The 21,284-nt window shown below is 43.2% G+C and overlaps 1 protein-coding gene across 1 annotated transcript in view; it reads right to left on the reverse strand.

Moving 5' to 3' along the window:
* The window catches only part of LOC138979515 (TPR and ankyrin repeat-containing protein 1-like), a 108,805-nt gene extending 91,747 nt beyond the window's left edge, over positions 1-17,058 (reverse strand). The window contains exons 1-9 of the mRNA XM_070352224.1: positions 16,860-17,058; positions 13,709-13,962; positions 12,427-12,595; positions 10,090-10,322; positions 7,721-7,862; positions 6,376-6,651; positions 5,600-5,853; positions 3,545-3,698; positions 1,040-1,245 (exon numbers count right to left, since the gene is read on the reverse strand). Of these exons, the coding sequence (XP_070208325.1) occupies positions 1,040-1,245; positions 3,545-3,698; positions 5,600-5,853; positions 6,376-6,651; positions 7,721-7,862; positions 10,090-10,322; positions 12,427-12,595; positions 13,709-13,962; positions 16,860-16,977 (1,806 nt within the window). The 5' untranslated portion in view covers positions 16,978-17,058. The remainder of the gene's footprint in view (positions 1-1,039; positions 1,246-3,544; positions 3,699-5,599; positions 5,854-6,375; positions 6,652-7,720; positions 7,863-10,089; positions 10,323-12,426; positions 12,596-13,708; positions 13,963-16,859) is intronic.
* Positions 17,059-21,284: the final 4,226 nt, after the last annotated feature.

A 21,284-nucleotide genomic window follows, 5' to 3' on the forward strand; every position in this document is an offset into this window, starting at 1 on the left:
TTGTCATGCACTGTTATCTTATGATTAAAAATAACACCAACTTGACTCTTGGGGAGGTAGTTATCACAGGTAAAATCCCAGGTAAAGTATCCACGTAAAATCCAAAAGGGCATCCCGTTTTTGGCGAGCGTAACGTTCAGTTTCATCCTTGATTTTCTCAATGAAAGCCAATGGAAACAGCTGGTAAAAATAGTTGACTGCTTCAGCATTGTATGGAAGAGGCTGTGTAGGGCCCACACTTTCTAGGAATGCATCTTCCTCCCACTGTTCGATGTTTCCACACCATTGTGCATTCTCGTCAATGTCATCATCTGCGGATGATTCGTCCGAACTTAGAGGTTCAAAATCACTCAAATCGGCTGTGTGTACGCTTGAAACCTCGGAAATTGATAGATCACTCTGTCCACTATCATCATCACCACCATCGAAGTCATTCTCCACATTTCTTGCCTCAAACCCGTGAAAAGACGTGTCACTATCACTATCACTCGTCTCCATGTTGAATTTTGAAAGCTAACACAAAAAATCCGAACAAAATCCGTCCACAAAAATCGAAATCACATCCAAAAGTCCTGAAAAAAATCCACCGGCTGCCATGACATGTGCCTTGAAGGACTAAAGCTGTTTTCCAAAGCAGGAGAGCATCGCAAGGCTGGTAACTCTTCCTTTGAGGTCATTTCTAAAAATGGCATCAGCGAGTTGCGGTTTCGTGCGGTACAGGACTGACATAGAGGTGCGGTTTCATGCGGTACAGGACGCTAAGAGTTAAAAGGGAAACACACACAAATTTCAAACCAACAAGATGTGTCTATTATTGTAAAGCCTACAGCTGCTGTTCCATATCTTTCAATGAATTCAATGGAGAAAATATATCAACAACAAAAATCAAATGGTCTACCTATACAGTGACCAGATAGAACTCATAATATACCAAGCTGACAGCTCAACCTAAAAAACATCAACACAATCATGCAACAGATTTCTCTTCTGCAAACCCCCACTTGGTTCCTCTTCAAATATTGTTGTCTTCAGGACCAACCTTTATCTGTTTCCCGTCCTTGTAGCAGTCAGCAAACTTCCAGCCAGCAGGGACCAAAGATTTGTCCACCAGTTTCTCTGGTGGGCCGAGCACCAATCGACGGATAATGTCCCACGACGCGTTCTTGCTGAGTGTTTCAACCACCTTGGGCCACCGCTCGGTCAGGTGAGGCATCAGCTGCTTCACCACTGCCTCGGCATCCTTGTCTGAAAATTTGTTTACAGGTAAATACAGTGGTACCTGCGATGAAAGGACACCCTTGGGACCACCCAAGTGTCCCAACATTGCAGGTGGCCTTTCATGACAGGTATAGTTTGGTAGAGATAATATAAAAAGGGACAAGAGGTGTCCTTTTAAGGGAGGTGTCCTCTCATGGGAGGTACTGCTTTTAGGAGAGGGACCAGTATTAATTTGATAAGAAATTACAACAGATTTTTTTTAGAAAAAAAGAAAAATTTATGGAAGTAATACCCTGATTACTCTGCCAACACTTGATGAAGGAAAAAGAATATCAGAACTAACATTTACACATTTCACCATCTCTAAAAACTCACTCACACACTGTCCCTACATTATGACGAGTGCCCAAATAAACAACGAAAAGCTAGTCAAAAAACAAACAAAAGTCCTCTGCCATGGGCTCTTGAACTTCAGAAAAGCCCTCGCTTTACAAGCATTTCCTCATTCACCGCAAAAAACCACCCAAAACAGAAAAACAAACGCACAGCAAAAGCACAAATTCTACTGTACAATGGAACCCCCCTTTTAAGACCCCTTCGGGCGGGGATGTAGCTCATTCGGTAGCGCGCTGGATTTGTATCCAGTTGGCCGCTGTCAGCGTGAGTTCGTCCCCACGTTCGGCGAGAGATTTATTTCTCAGAGTCAACTTTGTGTGGAGACTCTCCTCGGTGTCCGAACACCCCCCGTGTGTACACGCAAGCACAAGACCAAGTGCGCACGAAAAAGATCCTGTAATCCATGTCAGAGTTCGGTGGGTTATAGAAACACGAAAATATCCAGCATGCTTCCTCCGAAAAGCGGCGTACGGCTGCCTAAATGGCGGGGTAAAAATGGTCATACACGTAAAAGCCGTGGGAGTTTCAGCCCATGAACGAAGAAAAGAACAAGTCGCGTAAGGCGAAAATACAATATTTAGTCAAGTAGCTGTCGAACTCACTGAATGAAAGTGAACGCAATGCCATTTTTCAGCAAGACCGTATACTCGTAGCATCGTCAGTCCACCGCTCATGGCAAAGGCAGTGAAATTGACAAGAAGAGCGGGGTAGTAGTTGCGCTAAGAAGGATAGCACGCTTTTCTGTACCTCTCTTTGTTTTAACTTTCTGGGCGTGTTTTTAATCCAAACATATCATATCTATATGTTTTTGGAATCAGGAACCGACAAGGAATAAGATGAAAGTGTTTTTAAATTGATTTGGACAATTTAATTTTGATAATAATTTTTATATATTTAATTTTCAGAGCTTGTTTTTAATCCGATATAACATATTTATATGTTTTTGGAATCAGCAAATGATGGAGAATAAGATAAACGTAAATTTGGATCGTTTTATAAATTTTTATTTTTTTTTACAATTTTCAGATTTTTAATGACCAAAGTCATTAATTAATTTTTAAGCCACCAAGCTGAAATGCAATACCGAACCCCGGGCTTCGTCGAAGATTACTTGACCAAAATTTCAATCAATTTGGTTGAAAAATGAGGGCGTGACAGTGCCGCCTCAACTTTCACGAAAAGCCGGATATGACGTCATCAAAGACATTTATCAAAAAAATGAAAAAAACGTATGGGGATTTCATACCCAGGAACTCTCATGTCAAATTTCATAAAGATCGGTCCAGTAGTTTAGTCTGAATCGCTCTACACACACACACACACAGACAGACAGACAGACGCACATACACCACGACCCTCGTTTCGATTCCCCCTCGATGTTAAAATATTTAGTCAAAACTTGACTAAATATAAAAAAAGAAAAAAAAAAAGACCCCTTCAATACAAGACATCTCCCCGTTTAACACCTTGCTCTTACATTTTCTGTTCATAACCTGTGTAAATTTAGCCCCGTTTTAAGACTCCCTCCTTTCTAAGACCTGAATTTCTCAGATGTGTTGAGATCTAAACAAGGGGGGTTTCCGCTGTACCCCACACTTACCTGAAAGTTTTTTTTGTTTGTTTGTTTGTTTGTTTGCTTAACGCCCAGCCGACCACAAAGGGCCATATCAGGGCGGTGCTGCTTTGACATTTAACGTGCGCCACACACAAGACAGAAGTCGCAGCACAGGCTTCATGTCTCACCCAGTCACATTATTCTGACACCGGACCAACCAGTCCTAGCACTAACCCCATAATGCCAGACGCCAGACGGAGCAGCCACTAGATTGCCAATTTTAAAGTCTTAGGTATGACCCGGCCGGGGTACGAACCCACGACCTCCCGATCACGGGGCGGACGCCTTACCACTAGGTCAACCGTGCCGGTTTACCTGAAAGTGACGTCAGCATGGAACAAACTTCGTGAAGGAAGAGCAACTTCTGGTCTTCGTCAGCTTCAAGGCAGACCATTCCGTTCAGAAAATTGTCGCACGCTGTTCGGAACTGCTTCTTCTCCATCAAACTTTTCCCCAGGCGCCAGTACGGCTGCAACGCAAGAAAAAAAGAAAACAAAGCATGTGAGAGCGTGTTACCAATACTACACAGAACTGCCTCTGTCCTCTCAAACGGTCAGTCAGCCTGATTACCTATAAGTCATGAACAGCATAAGGATATTTACAAGATTTAACCATCAATTTTAAAGAGACCAAAAAGCAATGTACTCACGTTAAAATGACGAACACGGAACGAATAACAGCGACGTTTCGACCTATTTTAAATCATTTTTTTAATATTTTCATTACTAAGTCTTGTTGACAGCTTGACAAAAACCATCAACACAACCATGTAACAAATTCCTCTTCTGCAAACCACCACTTGGTTCCTTTTCAAATAGCACACCCACCAGTATTTAGTTGATTAGTTGTTGGTGAGTACCACTTGAAAGGGCGGATCAATTCACTTTGGAGGGGGGGGGTTACAAAATGACTGCGAAGATACAAGTTGACGGCGCCGAAGGCGCCTAAGCCTCTAGGGGGGTCCGGGGGCATGCCCCCCCCGGAATTTTTTTTATCCAAAGAAGCAAAATAGAGCTATCTGGTGCATCCTGAGCCAATAAATTACCTCTTTTTAGGGGGTGGGGGGGGGGGGTTACGTAACCCGTGTAACCCCCCCCCCCCCCCAGATCCGCCCTTGACTTGTTTATCCTACTGCTGACAAATTCAGGTCGCTTTCTCAAAGTGAAAAGCTAACAGCAACAAAAGTCACACTACCCAGGTGTGCATGTGTTCAGGTGTAATGTTTCAGCAGAGATCTTTTACGTGCCACAGTGTTCACACAGGCGTGTGACATCAATACCGTCTCTGAGTCTGCACATAAAGTCGACCCATGTCCAAACCAGCTTAGATTCGAATCCATGACCCGCCGATCACAAGTCCATTGCTCTACCTTCTTCTTCAGCGTTCGACGATGGCTGTGTCTAGATTCTTTGGCCCGTGATGTTGACGAAGTGGGCTGTCATTTCCAGGTCCTGAGTGCTGCCCAGACCTGGGAACCCCTGTTTTGCACTTTGAGTATTCTCAAACAAATTGGTGTATTTTCAAAAAAATGAGCGTACTCCACACAGCGTTTGCACATCCATGATTAAAACATGCCTCATGCGTGTCCGTCACACCGTTAATTAAGTTTACCTATACATTTAAAACAAATGCTTTTTTTGAATTTTTACTGACACAAACTGTACCGTATTTGACGGACTACAAGCCGCGACTTTAAAAAAAAATATCTCATTGCGGCTTATAAAAAGATGCGGCTAAAACGTTACCTAAACTTGAATAGCATTCACCTAATGGAAGTCGCCGCGGATTTTCGTGACAAGCGTACAGAGAAACACCGGATATATCAGGATCTCGCGCGCGCGAGATTTCGTTTTTTTGTGTCTCGCAATAGTTGGAGGAGCGAGAGCCGCCATGTTGTGTTTTCGTCTGCTCGAAATGTGCGCAAAAGTTGTAAATCATCCCAAAAAAGCTTATTCCGGGCGGGACTACATGTGTGTGTTGGTTACAAATTGTGTGTGTGTGATATTTTTCTTCAAACTTTTTCACTTTTCTTCTTTGTTTCACTTGTTTATTCTCGGAGCCGATTTCGCCAAATACCGTACTTTCGTTTGCCTGGTTGTTTTGATTGATTGACACAAACCGATTATATTTTTTTCGACGGCGGCTAATATAGTGACGTAATCATGTGCCAAAATACTGTATCGGCTTCAAGATGGGCTTGTGAAGAAAAGTAGTCTAGGAATTTTTCTCGTCGTATTTTTTTCCCACTGACCGTACTGAGCGTATTCTCGACAATCATGCGTACAAAATACGGCGAAATCGTATGGGTTCCCAGGTCTGGCTGCCCCATCATTGCTCTACCAAATAAGCTACCGGGACCATTCAACCCACCTTGTGATAAGCCGGGTCAGTCGCCACACTGCGGGCAGCCATTTCACACGCTTTCTCGTTGTTGTTGATGGAGGCGTAGACAGCGGCCATGTTGTTGTAGAGAATGGCGAGGTCACGCGGCATCTGGTAAGGGCTGCTTTCGATGGCCGTGATGGCACGCTGGTAGAAGTCGAGCGCTTTGTGGCTGTTCTTGGTGCGATGAGCCTGGTTGCCTTCCTGCTTCAGGTGGTTTATACGCCCCTTGAATCCCTCCTCTGAAGAGTGGAGAGAGCAGACAGTGACATTTTATGCACCCTGATGTGTGGAGAATTGGGTTGTTACTTTCAAACTGTCGGTAGTAGTTATCAAGCAGTGCTTTTATCCAGCGATATACATGTTCCCCTTTCTGTAATCTACTTCTGTTAATTATATGCTGTTATTTACGGAAGGACGGTTCTATTGTTTGCCAGAAGAAACAGCCTAGTGCCAAGAGTATCCACGATACACACGCTTAACCAATTACACTGGCACCCCCACCAGTCCTATTTTTGTCGACTTCGGTTCATTTTGTGATGCACCGAGTGTCTCATTAACTCAAGATGGAAATCTCAGTACCAAAATTTAACTTTTTAAAAAGGTTTGATTACAGAACATTTACAAGATCAAATGACTCTACCCAGAGCTGCTTCCTCAAAAGAAACATGTCAACCCCCCCCCCCCCCCTCCCAATAATAAACTGACTGTCAAAATTCACACAAAAAGAAAACCAAACATAACATACAAACAACCCCACAAACCTGGTCGTTTTATAGCAGACGTGACTCGCTCGTACAGCGCAGACTTTTTGTACTGATCGGGGACGTACTCGTGCGGCATTTTGCCGGCTCTGTCGCGGATGTTGGGCAGAGTTCCCTGTTTGACCAGCTGCACGGTCAGATCGTTGTGAATGTAGGTGTACGGCTGCGACTTGACGATGATGTGCAGAGCCGTGTCCCCCCTCTGGTCAACAGCGTCCGGCTGGATGTTGTCCAGCGGCTGTGTGGTCAAGATGTGGGAGAGCAACGTCTTGGATTCTGAGGATAGAAAAAATAAGTGAGAATGATAATGCATGCTTTAAATACATCCTCCCCCAAAATCGGAGTATACTACCTGAACGGAGGGGTAAAAACGGTCATATACGTCAAAATCCACTCGTGCAAAAAACATGAGTGAATGTGGGAGTTTCAGCACATGAACAAGAAGAAATACATCCAAGGAATAGTTACTGCAAGAAAATGTTAGCTTACAGAATTGACTCAGAGAAAATGGTTCTATGTCTTGATGCTATGCATCACAGGAAGCAGAGTGGAAATTTCCTAAGGGCATGCAATACTTAGGACTGTAGGTATACTTTGGTACTTCAGAAGACTATAAACAAAATTCTGACGCAACATTTTCTCTTTTGATCTCCCTCTCAAGCACAAAAACACTCACGCACACACACATCACAAACACACCCACATTTCACAAACTCACACATACAGTGGAACCCCCCTTTTAAGACCTCCAAAAATCTGAGAAATCGGGTCTTAAAAAGGCGGGAGTCTTAAAATGGGGTAAATTTACAGAGGTTATGAACAGAAAGTCTGAGAAAACAAGGTCTTAAAAAGGAGGGAGTCTTAAATTGGGGGTTCCACTGTATCACAAACACACACCATCACATACGCACACAAACATCACACACACACAAACATCACACACAAACATCACACACGCACACACATCACACATGCACACAAACATCACACACAAACATCCCACATGCACACAAACATCACACACACACACACATCACACATGCACACAAACATCACACACAAATATCCCACACGCACACAAACATCACACACACATCACACACACATCACACAAACACGCACACAAACATCACACACACACCCAAACATCACACACACACACAAACACACATCACAAACACACACACAATCACACCCACATCACAAATCACAAACACGCATATCACAAACACTGTGCACACACCCAAACACACACATCACAAACACACACCCACACCCAAATCACAAACACACAACCATCACACAAACACACACACAAAAACACTAGCTCAATCACTTCACTCACTGTGCTTAATGGACAGCTTGACCAAGTGTATCCCCAGAGGGTCTGGGGTTCGCTTCCCAAGGGCAGCCCCATGGTCCACCAGGTACACTGCCAATCTTTCTCCCCATTTCTTGATATGATGTGGGCTCAGTGTTTCGTACAGCTGCCCAACGAATGGTAAAGAATGTTGACACAAAATGCTGCATGGTGTGAACATCCCAAAACAGAAAAGACTGCTAGCGTTCCAAACTTCCGAATCAATAAGCAGGAATGGTAGGTTCTTTCTTTATTTGGTGTTTAATGTCGTTTTCAACCTTTCAAGGTTATATCGCGACGGGGAAAGGGGGGAGATGGGATAGGGGAAAGGGGGGAGATGGGATAGAGCCACTTGTCAATTGTTTCTTGTTCACAAAAACACTAATCAAAAAATTGCTCCAGGGGCTTGCAACGTAGTACAATATATGACCTTACTGGGAGAATGCAAGTTTAGTTTGCCCACAATCGATGTCAAACGCACCATAAGACCATATAATGACGATACGTCACCATGCGCGGACCATAATACATGCATTACAGCTTGTTCTAGCCTCTGAAAAAGTGAGGATGTCAACAAAGCTGCCAAATCTATAAATAGGACGATCCAGATCAAAATGAAAATTCAAATATCTCAACATTTAAGGGGTCCTAGACCACAATATTTTGCAGGGAACTTAATTTAGTCTGTCTCCAGCTGTTGGTAAAGCAATTAGCGTGTATAGTCATCGAGTACATATGGCTTTAACATTTCTTACATACTGCTTGACTAAAATCTTTACAAACATTGACTATATTCCATACAAGAAACACTTAACAAGGGTAAAAGGAGAAACAGAACCGTTAGTCGCCTCTTACGACATGCTGGGTAGCATCGGGTAAATTCTTTCTCGTCCCAACCAATATGGGACTCCCCCTAACCCGCGGGGGGCAGGAATGGTAGGTAATTGGAACGTTTATTATTGACAAAACAAAAACATTACATTTTCTAGTCTAGTACGCCACCCAAAATGTACTTCTTTTTTTTTAAATGGTGTGGATTCTGTAAATGCCTGCCTGGATGTGATGCCTTTTTTACATTTAGTCAAGTTTTGACTAAATGTTTTAACATAGAGGGAGGAATCAAGACGAGGGTCGTGGTGTGTGTGTGTGTGTGTAGAGCGATTCAGAGTAAACTACTGGACCGATCTTTATGAAATTTTTCATGAGAGTTCCTGGGTATGATATCCCCAGACATTTTTTCATTTTTTCCATAAATGTCTTTGATGACGTCATATCTCGCATTTTGTAAAAGTTGAGGCGGCACTGTCACACCCTCATTATTCAATCAAATTGATTGAAATTTTGGCCAAGCAATCTTCGACGAAGGCCGGACTTTAGTATTGCATTTCAGCTTGGTGGCTTAAAAATTAATAAATGACTTTGGTCATTAAAAATCTGAAAATTGTAATTAGAATTATATTTTATGAAACGATCCAAAATTACGTTTAACGTATTCTTCATCATTTTCTGATTCCAAAAACATATAAATATGTTATATTCGGATTAAAAACAAGCTCTGAAAATTAAAAATATAAAAATTATGATTAAAATTAAATTGTCGAAATCAATTTAAAAGCAATTTCATCTTATTCCTTGTCGGTTCCTGATTCCAAAAACATATAGATATGATATGTTTGGATTAAAAACACGTTCAGAGAGTTAAAAAGAATAGAGATATAGAAAAGCGTGCTATCCTCCTCAGCGCAACCGCTACCGCACTTTTCTGGATTGTTAATTTCACTGCCTTTGCCACGAGCGGTGGACAGACGATGCTACGAGTGTCCGGTCTTGCGGAAAAATTGCAATGCGTTCAGTTTCATTCTGTGAGTTCGACTGAGCTTGACTAAATGTTGTATTTTCGCCTTACGCGACTTGTTTACTGTTCTGTTACTCAGTGAAATCCCCCTTATTAGACGCCCAACATTTTGAGAAATTGAGGTCTCAAAAAGGGAGGTAGTCTTAACCCATATGTTAATTTACAGAGGTTATGTACAGAAAATCTGAAAAAGTAAGATCTTAAAAGGTATGGGGGGGGGGGGGGGGGGGGGGTTGTGGTGAGGGTTCTGCAACAGTGTGTCAGTTAGTTTGGCAGATGTCACTAGAATGTGTGTGTGTATGTGTGTCTTTGTGGATGTGTCTGAATTGTACCATCTGTCTGCATATGGCTTTCTCATTGGGCATTACTTTGATTTCACCGCTGATCTCATTCACACAAAACACACTTTCATGAACACAAGATGTTATGCACACACTCACACACACAAGCCCTACCACCAGCCTCTCCGCTCCCCCTCCACACACACACAAAGGTGTACCTCATCCACACTGCCAGAAGAACAGTCCACCTCCTCAGGACAGCTATCGTCAAGGCAAGACAAGGTCGGCTGAAAGTGGAGGTACTCAGTGAAGCCGACTGTCAGAAACGCGACAGCAATGAACTTTTTGTCCTTCAGCAGCCGAGTCATAATGCGTGTCCATACAGCGGCCGTCTGGGGCAGCGATGGATAGAAATCCCCGAGCGAGTCGATTTCTCCAATGGGGTGTTGCCCTGTAAGGTAGGAATATTTATATGTAGCCAGTGTTCACGTTAATCTGGAAATATTTTCTGGTTTGTGTGTGACAATCTGGAAAAGAAAATGCCCACTGATCAGTCTAAATGGCTCTGATTTGATCTCATAAAAGGTAACATAAGAAACAAAATGTCGTTGTCCTGGAATTTTGGCGTAACTCGATATTTGGCAATTTTGATGTTTTTGTGCTTTAAACAAAGTAAATCATTCTCCATGAGAAATATTCTCTAAAATACGATGGACAACTCAAGAATAAAACAAAACAAGAAAGGTGAAATTCTGTCGTGTTGACAGGAGCAGGGTCTGCTTTTGAACAGCTTGTTAACTGAACAGTTTGGCAGGGATGTCGTTAGGTGTCGGACATAGACCGATTGAAAGGCTCAAATGTCCGATTCACATAGCCGCATGGCGGTCAGATGTCCTATCGTTTTGAACTGAGCGGTGTCATTGTCCGATAAGAACTCCATGCCATCAGACAGCGTGATATTCGATATTTCCCGTTCAAGATCCACATTTTCAAAAAGCAACCGAGCACTCTCGCGTACAGGTGCACTGAAGTTGTGTAGTGCTGATCTTGCGTTTTCAGGAATTTCGAACCGTTTGCGATATGAGCCGTTCGTGTACTCCCATCTGCAGCACACTAAAGTTAGGAGTACGGGAGACAACTCCAACTGACTATTAAGTCTTGCGTCTGCTTTCGGTTTCAATTCGAGACATTTTGACGAAGCGCATTGAATTATGCCAACGAAATCAAACTAAAGCCTGCCAAAGATCAACAAAAGCTGACGATCTTTGGCTTTTCAACGGCATACTGTGCTACGTTTGAGTCAAAAACATGTGAAAACACGACGAGCGTCATTCTTGAAAATGACAGCGCCAAAGACAGTGTCGCCGCTGAAACTGACACAACCACGGAAAGAGAAGTTTTGTCTTTTGTACAGGACATGTTGTCGACACGACAGGAAATTCGTAGAAACGGCCTTTTAACTATTCATGGCTGACCCTGTTTGGTTGGTTAGACCTTGACAGCAAGGAGACCATACTGCTTTGTCGAATCTGTGTTGAACCGGACTTTTTTCTCTTTTTTTTCTCAGCATTTCATTTCTTAGTCAAATCATGCAGTTTGTGAGACAATCAAAAAAAGAGTGCTGAAGGTTTTCGTTGCTTTTTAGATGTTTGTTTCTTTTTGTGTGTGTCCTATTTGGAACTAAATTGATAAAACAATGTATGCTCAAATGTTTGGTGTATATATCCTATATGTGTGTGTGTGTTAAAGCATACATTGTGTGTGCACATGATTTGGGAACCATTCCATGGACAGTGTTTTGCCCAAAATTATGATGTCCTATTGAAATTTCTGAAAGTGGTCAAATGTCCTATTGATTCTGAAGAGATCAGGACATTTGTCCTATAGGTGTGAATTTGTAACAACATCCCTGGTTTGGTGTGCACATGTATGTCATACTACTTCTTCGTTCATGGTCTGAAACTCTCACATTCACTCATGCATGAGTGGGTTTTTACCCTGCCATACGTCGATATTTAAGGGAAGCATGCTGGGTATTTTTGTGTTTCTATAAACCACAGAACTCTGACATGGATTACAGGACATTTTTGTGTACACATGAAAGGGGTTAAGTCACTTGCAGGTCTGCACATAGTATGTCATACATCTCACCTTCCGCGAGTGGGCGTTGTGGCGGGGTGGTAAGACGTCGGCCTCTTAATCGGAAGGTCGAGGGTTTGAATCCCGGCCGCGGCTGCCTGGTGGGTTAAGTGTGGAGATTTTTCTGATCTCCCAGGTCAACTTATGTGCAGACCTGCTAGTGGCTTATCTCCCTTCGTGTGTGCACGCAAGCACAAGACCAAGTGCGCACGGAAAAGATCCTGTAATCCATGTCAGAGTTTGGTGGGTTATAGAAACACGAAAATACCCAGCATGCTTCCTTCGAAAGCGGCGTATGGCTGCCTAAATGGCGGGGTAAAAACGGTCATACACGTAAAATTCCACTCGTGCAAAAACACGGGTGTGCGTGTGAGTTTCAGCCCACGAACGCAAAAGAAGAAGATGAAGAATCTCACCTTCCGCCAAATTATGTTTGATGATACCCAGCAGGTCTGCCGCTTCTGTGATGAATTCCACTATGTCGTCGTTGGACATGTTGCAGCACACCATACCCTGCAGTGCATACCTTGCCCCCGACACCCGGTTCCCTTCTCCTTTGGCTGCTTTGCACATCAGCATGTACCCCTGTAGTAACAGTCATATGCTGGTCATTTGTTACAGTTTTTGAAACTTTCTTTCTTTCTTTATTTGGTGTTTAACGTCATTTTCAACCACGAAGGTTATATCGCGACGGGGGAAGGGGGGAGATGGGATAGAGCCACTTGTCAATTGTTTCTTGTTCACAAAAGCACTAATCAAAAATTTGCTCCAGGGGCTTGCAACGTAGTACAATATATTACCTTACTGGGAGAGTGCAAGTTTCCAGTACAAAGGACTTAACATTTCTTACATACTATATTCTACACAAGAAACACTTAACAAGGGTAAAAGGAGAAACAGAATCCGTTAGTCGCCTCTTACGACATGCTGGGAAGCATCTGGTAAATTCTTCCCCCTAACCCGCGGGGGGTAGTTTTTGAAACAGTTATAGAATTAGAAACATGAAAATACCTAGCATACGCCCCCCTATTCAAAAAGCACAAGTGTGCATGGGAATTGCAGCCCACAAACGCAGGAGAAGAAAAAGAAGAAAAAGAAAAAGAAGAAGAAGAAGAAGAAGAAGAAAAAGAAGAATGCTGTACAATAGGTGTATAATTGTGCATTTTATTTATCTTTATGTGTGTACCTTGAGTGATGTACAATGTATGTAAACATGAAAATGGACATTTACGTTTTCTTATCTTATCTTCTTAATTACATGAGCATGTGCCCATGTCAATATCAGAGATAAACCACTTCTTTGTTACGTCAGCATGTATATATATACCCCCAGCAAAATAACACTGATAAGCCGTCCTTAAAGTTAAATACAATTTCCAAACAGTTTGCAAACCTTTGTAAAAAAAAAAATTCAAAACAGTTTGGTTTTCATTTAACATTTGAAGTCTCAAAGAGGGATTCCACTGAAATCAAGAGTGACAGTCTAGTCAAGAATAGAAATGCCAACACTTATAGCCTCTTTAGAACCCGATTTAGCCCTGTGTGAGGCTCTTAGTTCCACTAAGTGAATCTCAAACAGTTGCTTTTTTTCACTATTTAACATCACTTCCACGGAGTTATTTCGGGACTACGCAAGCCTCTCTGCTCATCATGTTTGTCTCTCTGTTATTAGAGGGCAGTGAAGACAAAGATATTTACCCTGACAAAGTCTGGTTTCATCCCTGTGGTTTCCAAAGCCGCCTGGAAAGCTCCTCCCCAGTTTTGGGCTCTGAGCAGACTTTCCGCATAGCTACAGATCAGTTCCAGCAACCTCTCCAGGTCCAGAAGGCGGCCCTTTTTGGCCGCTCCGACAGCAAAGTTGTAGGACTGAGCGGCGTTGTAAAACTGACACGCCCTCGTCTGCTCTTCAGCGTCTGCTACGGCAGCGTGGAACATCATCAAGGCATGCCCAGCTGATGACAGAAGTATACAGTCAGTGGTAATTATATCAGAACAAAAACAGGGCCTAGCATTGGAAAAAGTGAGTTCACCTTACAAAGGCGGGGGTCTGGGGGCCGCAGGAGGCCCCCAGTGGTGTTCAGGGGCAAAGCCCCTGGTGGGGGTTCGAGGGGATTTGAAGATTTTTTGGAGATTTTTTTGACCTAAAATGACCCCCCCCCCCCCAAGAAGATTGAGCAACTAAATTATGCCTTCACCAACAAGCAAAACACAGCAGGGTTCATACAGACACCTGACAGTGAAATTCAAGGAGTATTCAAGGAGTTTTCAAGGAGTATTCAAGGAGTCCACATGACTTCCGATTTTAAAACATCGGTCTTGGTGCAAAATGATGAAAGAGTCCGAGAGGACGTTGGCATCGCGGGACCCGGGGTTGCAGACTGAGAGCTTTGCGATGACGTTACAGATAAGAAGTTTGCAATCGGGACTACAGGTGCAGACGCTTTTACATTATTTGTGTGTTTCTTTCCTTTTGCGTGGCTAACCAGGGCTGACTCGCCCATCACTGAAATATCCACACGTGCTTTGCAGCATTTGCAAAAAGCCTTGTATTTGTCGCAATCCCGCTGGATCCAATCCTTGTATTCCTTTTCCTCCAGCCATCGTGGGTTAAAAAAGCACTTTCTACCCGGCATGACTACGATTTTCGACCGGCGATGGCTTGAAACGCTGTCACAATGAATCGACACACTGCTTCTTCAGAAATGGCGCTAAAAGCTACCCGGATGAAGGGGAAGTAATCGGTTTCAACTTCCCTTCGCACGATGGCAGACGACACACGACTTGCACACAACACGCACACAATCGATATAAATTGCTGAAAAACTTTAATATTAAATTTTTTTTTTTTTTTTGCCTGCACTTCAGAATTCAAGGAGGTTCAAGGAGGTTAACCCAATGCCCCCTGACAAAAAAATGGCAGGCAGCCTTCTTAATCCTGAGCAAAGGGAAACTACTCCGCACAACATGCACACATACAAAACAAAACAATTCATATAAAATCATAGAGTACTCACATTTATATAGAAGATGGCAGAATAACTCGAGAATACACTATAGTTTCATATGCAAGTATGTTCTGTCCACTTCCGATGTAATAAATGTTGTTTAAAAAAAAAATCCAGCAAGTGTTCTTCAAAAACATCCAACGTGTCAGCCTTCAGTCCTCATTTACACCAATATATGTTGAAAACTCCGAGAAAAATCCACCTGAAAGTCCTGTTGTCGAATAACACCCAGATCGATGTCAGACTCATCCCCTTTCACCTCTTCAAGTAGAAAACCTTCGAAAGGCATGTCAGAATCGTCATCTGAGTTACCCATGATCGAACACCATACTTCCAAACCTTCGTTCAACACCATTTTGTCAGACAAAAAAATCTCAAACTTTGAAAATTCACAGCTAACACACTATCGCATCGATTCAAACTCTGCAAACGCTAGAATGAAGCAGCCGGAAGGAAGTGCATTAATCACATCCGGTCGCAAGGCCTTATGGGTAAGGCTCAAAGCGAAAGTGAAAGTAGGTGACCTAGTGTTTAGCGGGCCATGCCGGGCGTTTCAGGGATTTCATAGGGCACTTCCGGAGGGCCATGCCGGGCGGTTCAGGGGGCATTGGGTTAAACACAAGAATGACCATTTTCTCCAAATTCAAGGAGATTCAAGGTCCTTGAAAAGGGGGGTTGAAAATTCAAGGAGATTCAAGGAGATTCAAGGAGCGTACGAACCCTGCACAGACAGAAAACAAGAAAACTGACAATCTTGTGTTATTTGGCCTATAAGTGCCATTCCCACTTCCAGGAATACCTGGATTCTTTGTCACTGAATGGCTGACCACGTTCAACAATGTCGCTTCGAGACATTATTTCAAGTCTAGAGCCACAAAACACTGGCACAAAGCATGCTCGCGCGATGCCAGAGGAAGTGCGTGCTCAAGCAAACTGTCAAACCGATTGAGAATTGAACCGAACGGAGCACAAAACGAAAGCTTGGACTGTTTAGGTTTACCGTTTGGGAATAACAGGTTTTTGCATTTCGGCGTACACCAAATCGAGTTCCGCGTACTGGAGATGTTATTTCGGCGTAAAGTTCGCCGAACGGCTTACAATGCTAGGCCCTGCAAAAAGAAAACACGACAGCTACCAGTTTAGGCAAGTTCTTTATGAAATTGTCGACTGACAGTCGCTGACTTCAACAGGATAGCTAGTAAGGATAAGTTAAGAATGATGGCACATGAAGCACAGTGTAGTTATAATCAAATGAGGCCGATTTCTAAAGACAAGAGCTGAGAAGCAAAGGGAGGTAGGCACTCTAAATACTATTTACTAATAACTGTTTTTCTTCTTTGTTGTTTGTTGCCGGTTAAAGCAAAGTACCCAGGACGTCAGCTGACGTCCTACAGGCAGCGAAAGGGTTAAGGCCCCCCCCAAAAAATAGTCTGTTTACGGTAACATAGGCAAAAAAAATAGGGTCGGTAGGTCGGAAATTTTTTTTACTCCAAAAAACCATATTTTTAAGTTATTTTGCCAAAAAACAAAGACTTTTTTTTCCTTCTTCCCTCCCCCCCCCCCCCCCCCCCCCCCAAATGCCCAAAAAAAGTCTAGGGTCGCGCGAAAAAATAGGGTCGGTCGGGATACCGTAAACAAACTTTTTTTTGGGGGGGGGGGGGGGCCTAAAGCCTGGCCAGATCTGAGACACTGTTTTCATGCAAACTTTTTTCAACTCATGAGGTGGAATGGTCCTTTAACAAACAAACAGTCTGAAACGTAAATCTGTATCAAACAGATAGAGTCACACCCATATTTTACCGAATAAAGAAAACTTGCTAAAAAAAACTTGTACCAGAACCTACCCAAGGCAGTTTTATCCAGTTTGGTATTTGCATTGGCTTGAGCCATGGCTTGTCTCAGCCGCTGCCCGGCCCATTCATAGTCACTTGGACGGGAGTGTCCTTGTCCGCGCCCCGCCATAGCAGCTGACCACCTGAGACAAAGTCTGACGTGGAAGAAACTCTGACCAGTTTACACCCGCATCAATGTGGAAACAGGCATGACCTGCAATAAAATTAAAAAAAACATTGAAATAAGTTTTTCTTCAGTCAGAATAAAATCATATGACATAACTCACGATGGCACCGATTGATGGAATAGGTGATGCTAGACCATAGATGAACATCAACATTTTCAAATTGCACACACATACTGACACTAACAGAGTTGTTAACAGTTAGAATAATTTAAGGTCTCTAAGGTCTAACATAGTCACATCAGGAACACTTAATATTTTCAAACATGCTCCAGATAGATATTGGAAACAGTTTATGTTTGAGGTTGATTTGAACCTTTAAAAATTTTTTTTCCAAAAGAGAGCATGCCAGAAATGAACGCTGTACACTTATAAAATAAAATGAAGACAATGTTTTTGTTACAAATAAATATCATGTGTATAGCAGGCAAAAGGCTATAATCTAGCCTACTGGGCTGTATATATGATAAGACCACTCTTTCTTTCTTTATTTGGTGTTTAACGTCGTTTTCAACAACGAAGGTTATATCGCGACGGGGAAAGGGGGGAGATGGGATAGAGCCACTTGTTTCTTGTTCACAAAAGCACTAATCAAAAATTTGCTCCAGGGGCTTGCAACGTAGTACAATGTATTACCTTACTGGGAGAATGCAAGTTTCCAGTACAAAGGACTTAACATTTCTTACATACTGCTTGACTAAAACCTGTACAAAAATTGACTATATTCTATACAAGAAACACTTAACAAGGGTTACAAAAGAGAAACAGAATCCGTTAGTCGCCTCTTACGACATGCTGGGGAGCATCGGGTAAATTCTTCCCCCTAACCCGCGGGGGGGATAAGACCACAGGCGGAAGGTATCGTCCATTGGACTACTACTATCACAGAAAGACTACAAGGTTAATTGGTTAATAACAGGATATTCGATGATTATTTTCCCGTGGGTAGCTTCCCTTTGCTGCACAATATTTACATATGTTTTAGACCAATGAGCGCTTTTATGCATATTCGGTGCGGATACATGATTTGTCCCCAAGTAAATTAGCGGCTCGCAAACGAAGATTCGTCCAAATGATGGTTAAAAACAACCTGCAGCGGACGGAAGCTGAAAACTAGAGGCACATAATAGTTCAAACAATCATTCAACTGTATTTATTTGACCTTACACAGACTGTAGGAAGAGGCAAACCGTCTTGAACAATATTTTTCCCCAGGAAGCGACTCCAAGAACACAGAAGACTCGAAGGTGAGTGACATACCTTGTAGTCTTTTTGTGATAGTTGTAGTCCAGTGGACGATACCTTCCGCCTGTGATAAGACCACTCCTCGATCAATAGAATCATGAAATTTGATGACACTTGATGACAGAGCCCCCCCTTCAAATTACTTCCACCAGCTGGTTTTAAAATGGCAACAGTGAATGAATAAGCTATAGCACACAAAACCTTTTTTTGGCGTACCCCCAGGTTAAATTGTTGCCTCACTGCTTTTAGAGCTGACAGGGGCACTGACAGTGACAGCGACTCAAAAGGGTATTCCCGTTTACATCAAGGGCAGTAACTCTTCTTTTCGCTCTATTTTGCCATGTACCTGATGTAGCCTTTCCGGAAAATCAACAGTGTTAGAAAGTTCTTCATCTAAAAAATAAGACACTGAGCAATATGAAAGGCTGAGCTTCAATAAATGAACCGCTCAAACATACACCAGTAATTTAGACCAAGGAGCAGCTGGTACAAAAATGAAAACCACTTCCTTTTACAACTTCGTTGGTGCAGCCGAGCAGTCTCAGCAGACTCAGCTGAGACTGCACAGTGCACTTCAAATGTGAAATGAAGCATGCAATCGCGCACCGAAGCGTGTTAACATTCAAAAAGACAGATAAACGAACACAGCCTAGTTATCCAACACATTCATACGCTTTTAAATGCATCGATACGACGTGAATTACCGTTTTGACTGAATTATGTCAATTTCTTTCTGTCCCAAAATCAAAACTGTACAAAATCAAACATGGACGACTGGCACTGGCGGCTTGCGGGTCACTGTAGCACTAAAATGCTTTTCACTGGCTAAACAATGGCATGTAAAACCACCGCTATCATACAAAGAGTTAGTAGGAGACAAAGACTTGCCTGTACTGATGTACTCAAATTGGCCTATCTCCTCTGTCGGTTGTGCTTTTGTAGAAGTTCGGATGACAGCATATTCCTGGGATCGCTACTTTCTCTTCTCATTAAACCGGAAGTGACGAGATGGTCATGGACCAAGACTTATTGTTATCAGTTGAAAGCGAAGAAAATAGCGACTCTGTAATTTGTAATCTACTTCATCAAGTTCGTCTTTTTCTAACAATCAAAAAATGAATGAAAAGGGCTAGTTTCATCGTATGTGGTGGCGTTGTATGTGCTTTTTTGTATCACGGAATAAGGTTAACCGAAACTCATTCCCGCGCTGGCCAGTCAAGTTGCGGAGAAGAAAAGTCACGTGACATTTAAAACCCGAAACTGACCAGGGACTTTCCTACCTCAATCAGTGATTGTTCATCGTCGCCGAGCTTTAATTAATATATTCTGTTTCTTCAATGCGGCGGCTGTACATACATTTGCATGACTACAACATGTAGCATACAGCCGCCTCCGACAAAAGACTGACTGGCGAAGTGTGTACAAGGCCGCGGGCAACAGGGGGTAATTACGGACAACTTATTAAAGGCACAGTGCAGCTCACAGCCTTCGTTTTGCGTTTTTGTTGCAGCTGAGTGCATTTACAGTTCAAAAATCCTCCTATGGTAGTAAAACAAACCCAAAACTACCCAACGAGGACATCTGTGAAGCTCGAATCGACAGTCAGTTTCTTGTTCACGCGAGTGCATAAATTAACCTAGTTATTACGTGGCGGTGTTTGGTCGGAGTTCGTCAACTGTGACTGATTCCGGCGTCCATTTTGTTTTACACAAACTCTGATGACGTCTGATGACGTCTGACATAGTTTGCTAGTGCCGGACGTGTCTTTTTGTGCATGACGTGACTGTGAGTGGTGACTCTACCCGGCTGATCAGTCTAAATTTAGATCCAAAAATAGGCCAAGACCAGCCGGGTCCGAGTACGAAATTACTGATTCGTAAAAAAATCGCAGTTCTTGACTCTTTGGGTGCAAGTCAATGAAACTTGGTCAAGTTCTTCTCGGATAGCTGCCTGAGGGGATTCAGACAAGTCAGTTCAGTACCTTTAACTTCGCTAGAAAATGGCCAGCACTGATCGGTCAATACCCGCCGTGAAGTTACCTGAACTAAAAGAAAAACTGACTGAATAGGATATAAAGGTTTTCCGAGTGAGACTGACTGTCGATCGACACCCCGTCATGGACGAGTTGCCCAGAGCGGTTCGCCACGGGTCGCTCGCAGTGGCGAATGACAAAAAGCCGTTTCTTAGGGCAGTGCAGGAAAGCGCTCGCGAAGCACTCGGCGAGCGGCTTTGGTATATGCTCGCCCACCGCCCGCCGCTTCTCGGCGTGGTTTTCGACGTGACCCGAGGGATCCACCGCTTTTCAAGGTTCAGGGACTACCCCATCTAAATTTCCCATCATAACTACATTCTCTCTGACGATTTCACTGACCGAATCGTCTACTAGTTTAAGAAGTACAACTTTTTTCATATCTCGCAGCAATCGTGTTTTCGTCTTCGTCGCCATTGTGAAGCGATTTCGCGCGCCTCGTTGTGAGCCCGTTGCATAGACCAATCCAGAGCGACTTTTCTCTGAGCGGGCTATTGTGATTCTGAGCAACGCATGGATGGTTCAGCCTATGCCTGAGTGCCGCAGAAGAACAATCTGCCATGCGTTGCTCAGAATCACAATAGCCCGCTCAGAGAAAAGTCGCTCTGGATTGGTCTATGCAACGGGCTCACAACGAGGCAAATAGCTTCACGAAGGCGACAAAGAAAGCACGATTGCCGCGAGATATGAAAAAAGGTGTACTGTCTTCTTAAACTAGTAGACGATTCGGTCAGTGAAATCGTCAGAGAGAACGTAGTTAAGATGGGAAATTTAGATGGGGTAGTCCCTGAACCTTGAAAAGCGGTGGATCCCTCAGGTAACTTCACTGCGGGCGACCCGTGGCGAACCGCTCTAGGCAACTCGTCTCTGCTGCATGATGTCACTTCAGTTCAAGGACTGAAACATAATCCTAGCCTACATCTGCCAAGTGGCTCATTCGCCCACTGAAAGAGACTCAATGATACACACACATCGTAA

This window comes from Littorina saxatilis, linkage group LG11, assembly GCF_037325665.1.
Source record: "Littorina saxatilis isolate snail1 linkage group LG11, US_GU_Lsax_2.0, whole genome shotgun sequence".
NCBI classification, from domain to species: Eukaryota; Metazoa; Mollusca; class Gastropoda; order Littorinimorpha; family Littorinidae; genus Littorina; species Littorina saxatilis.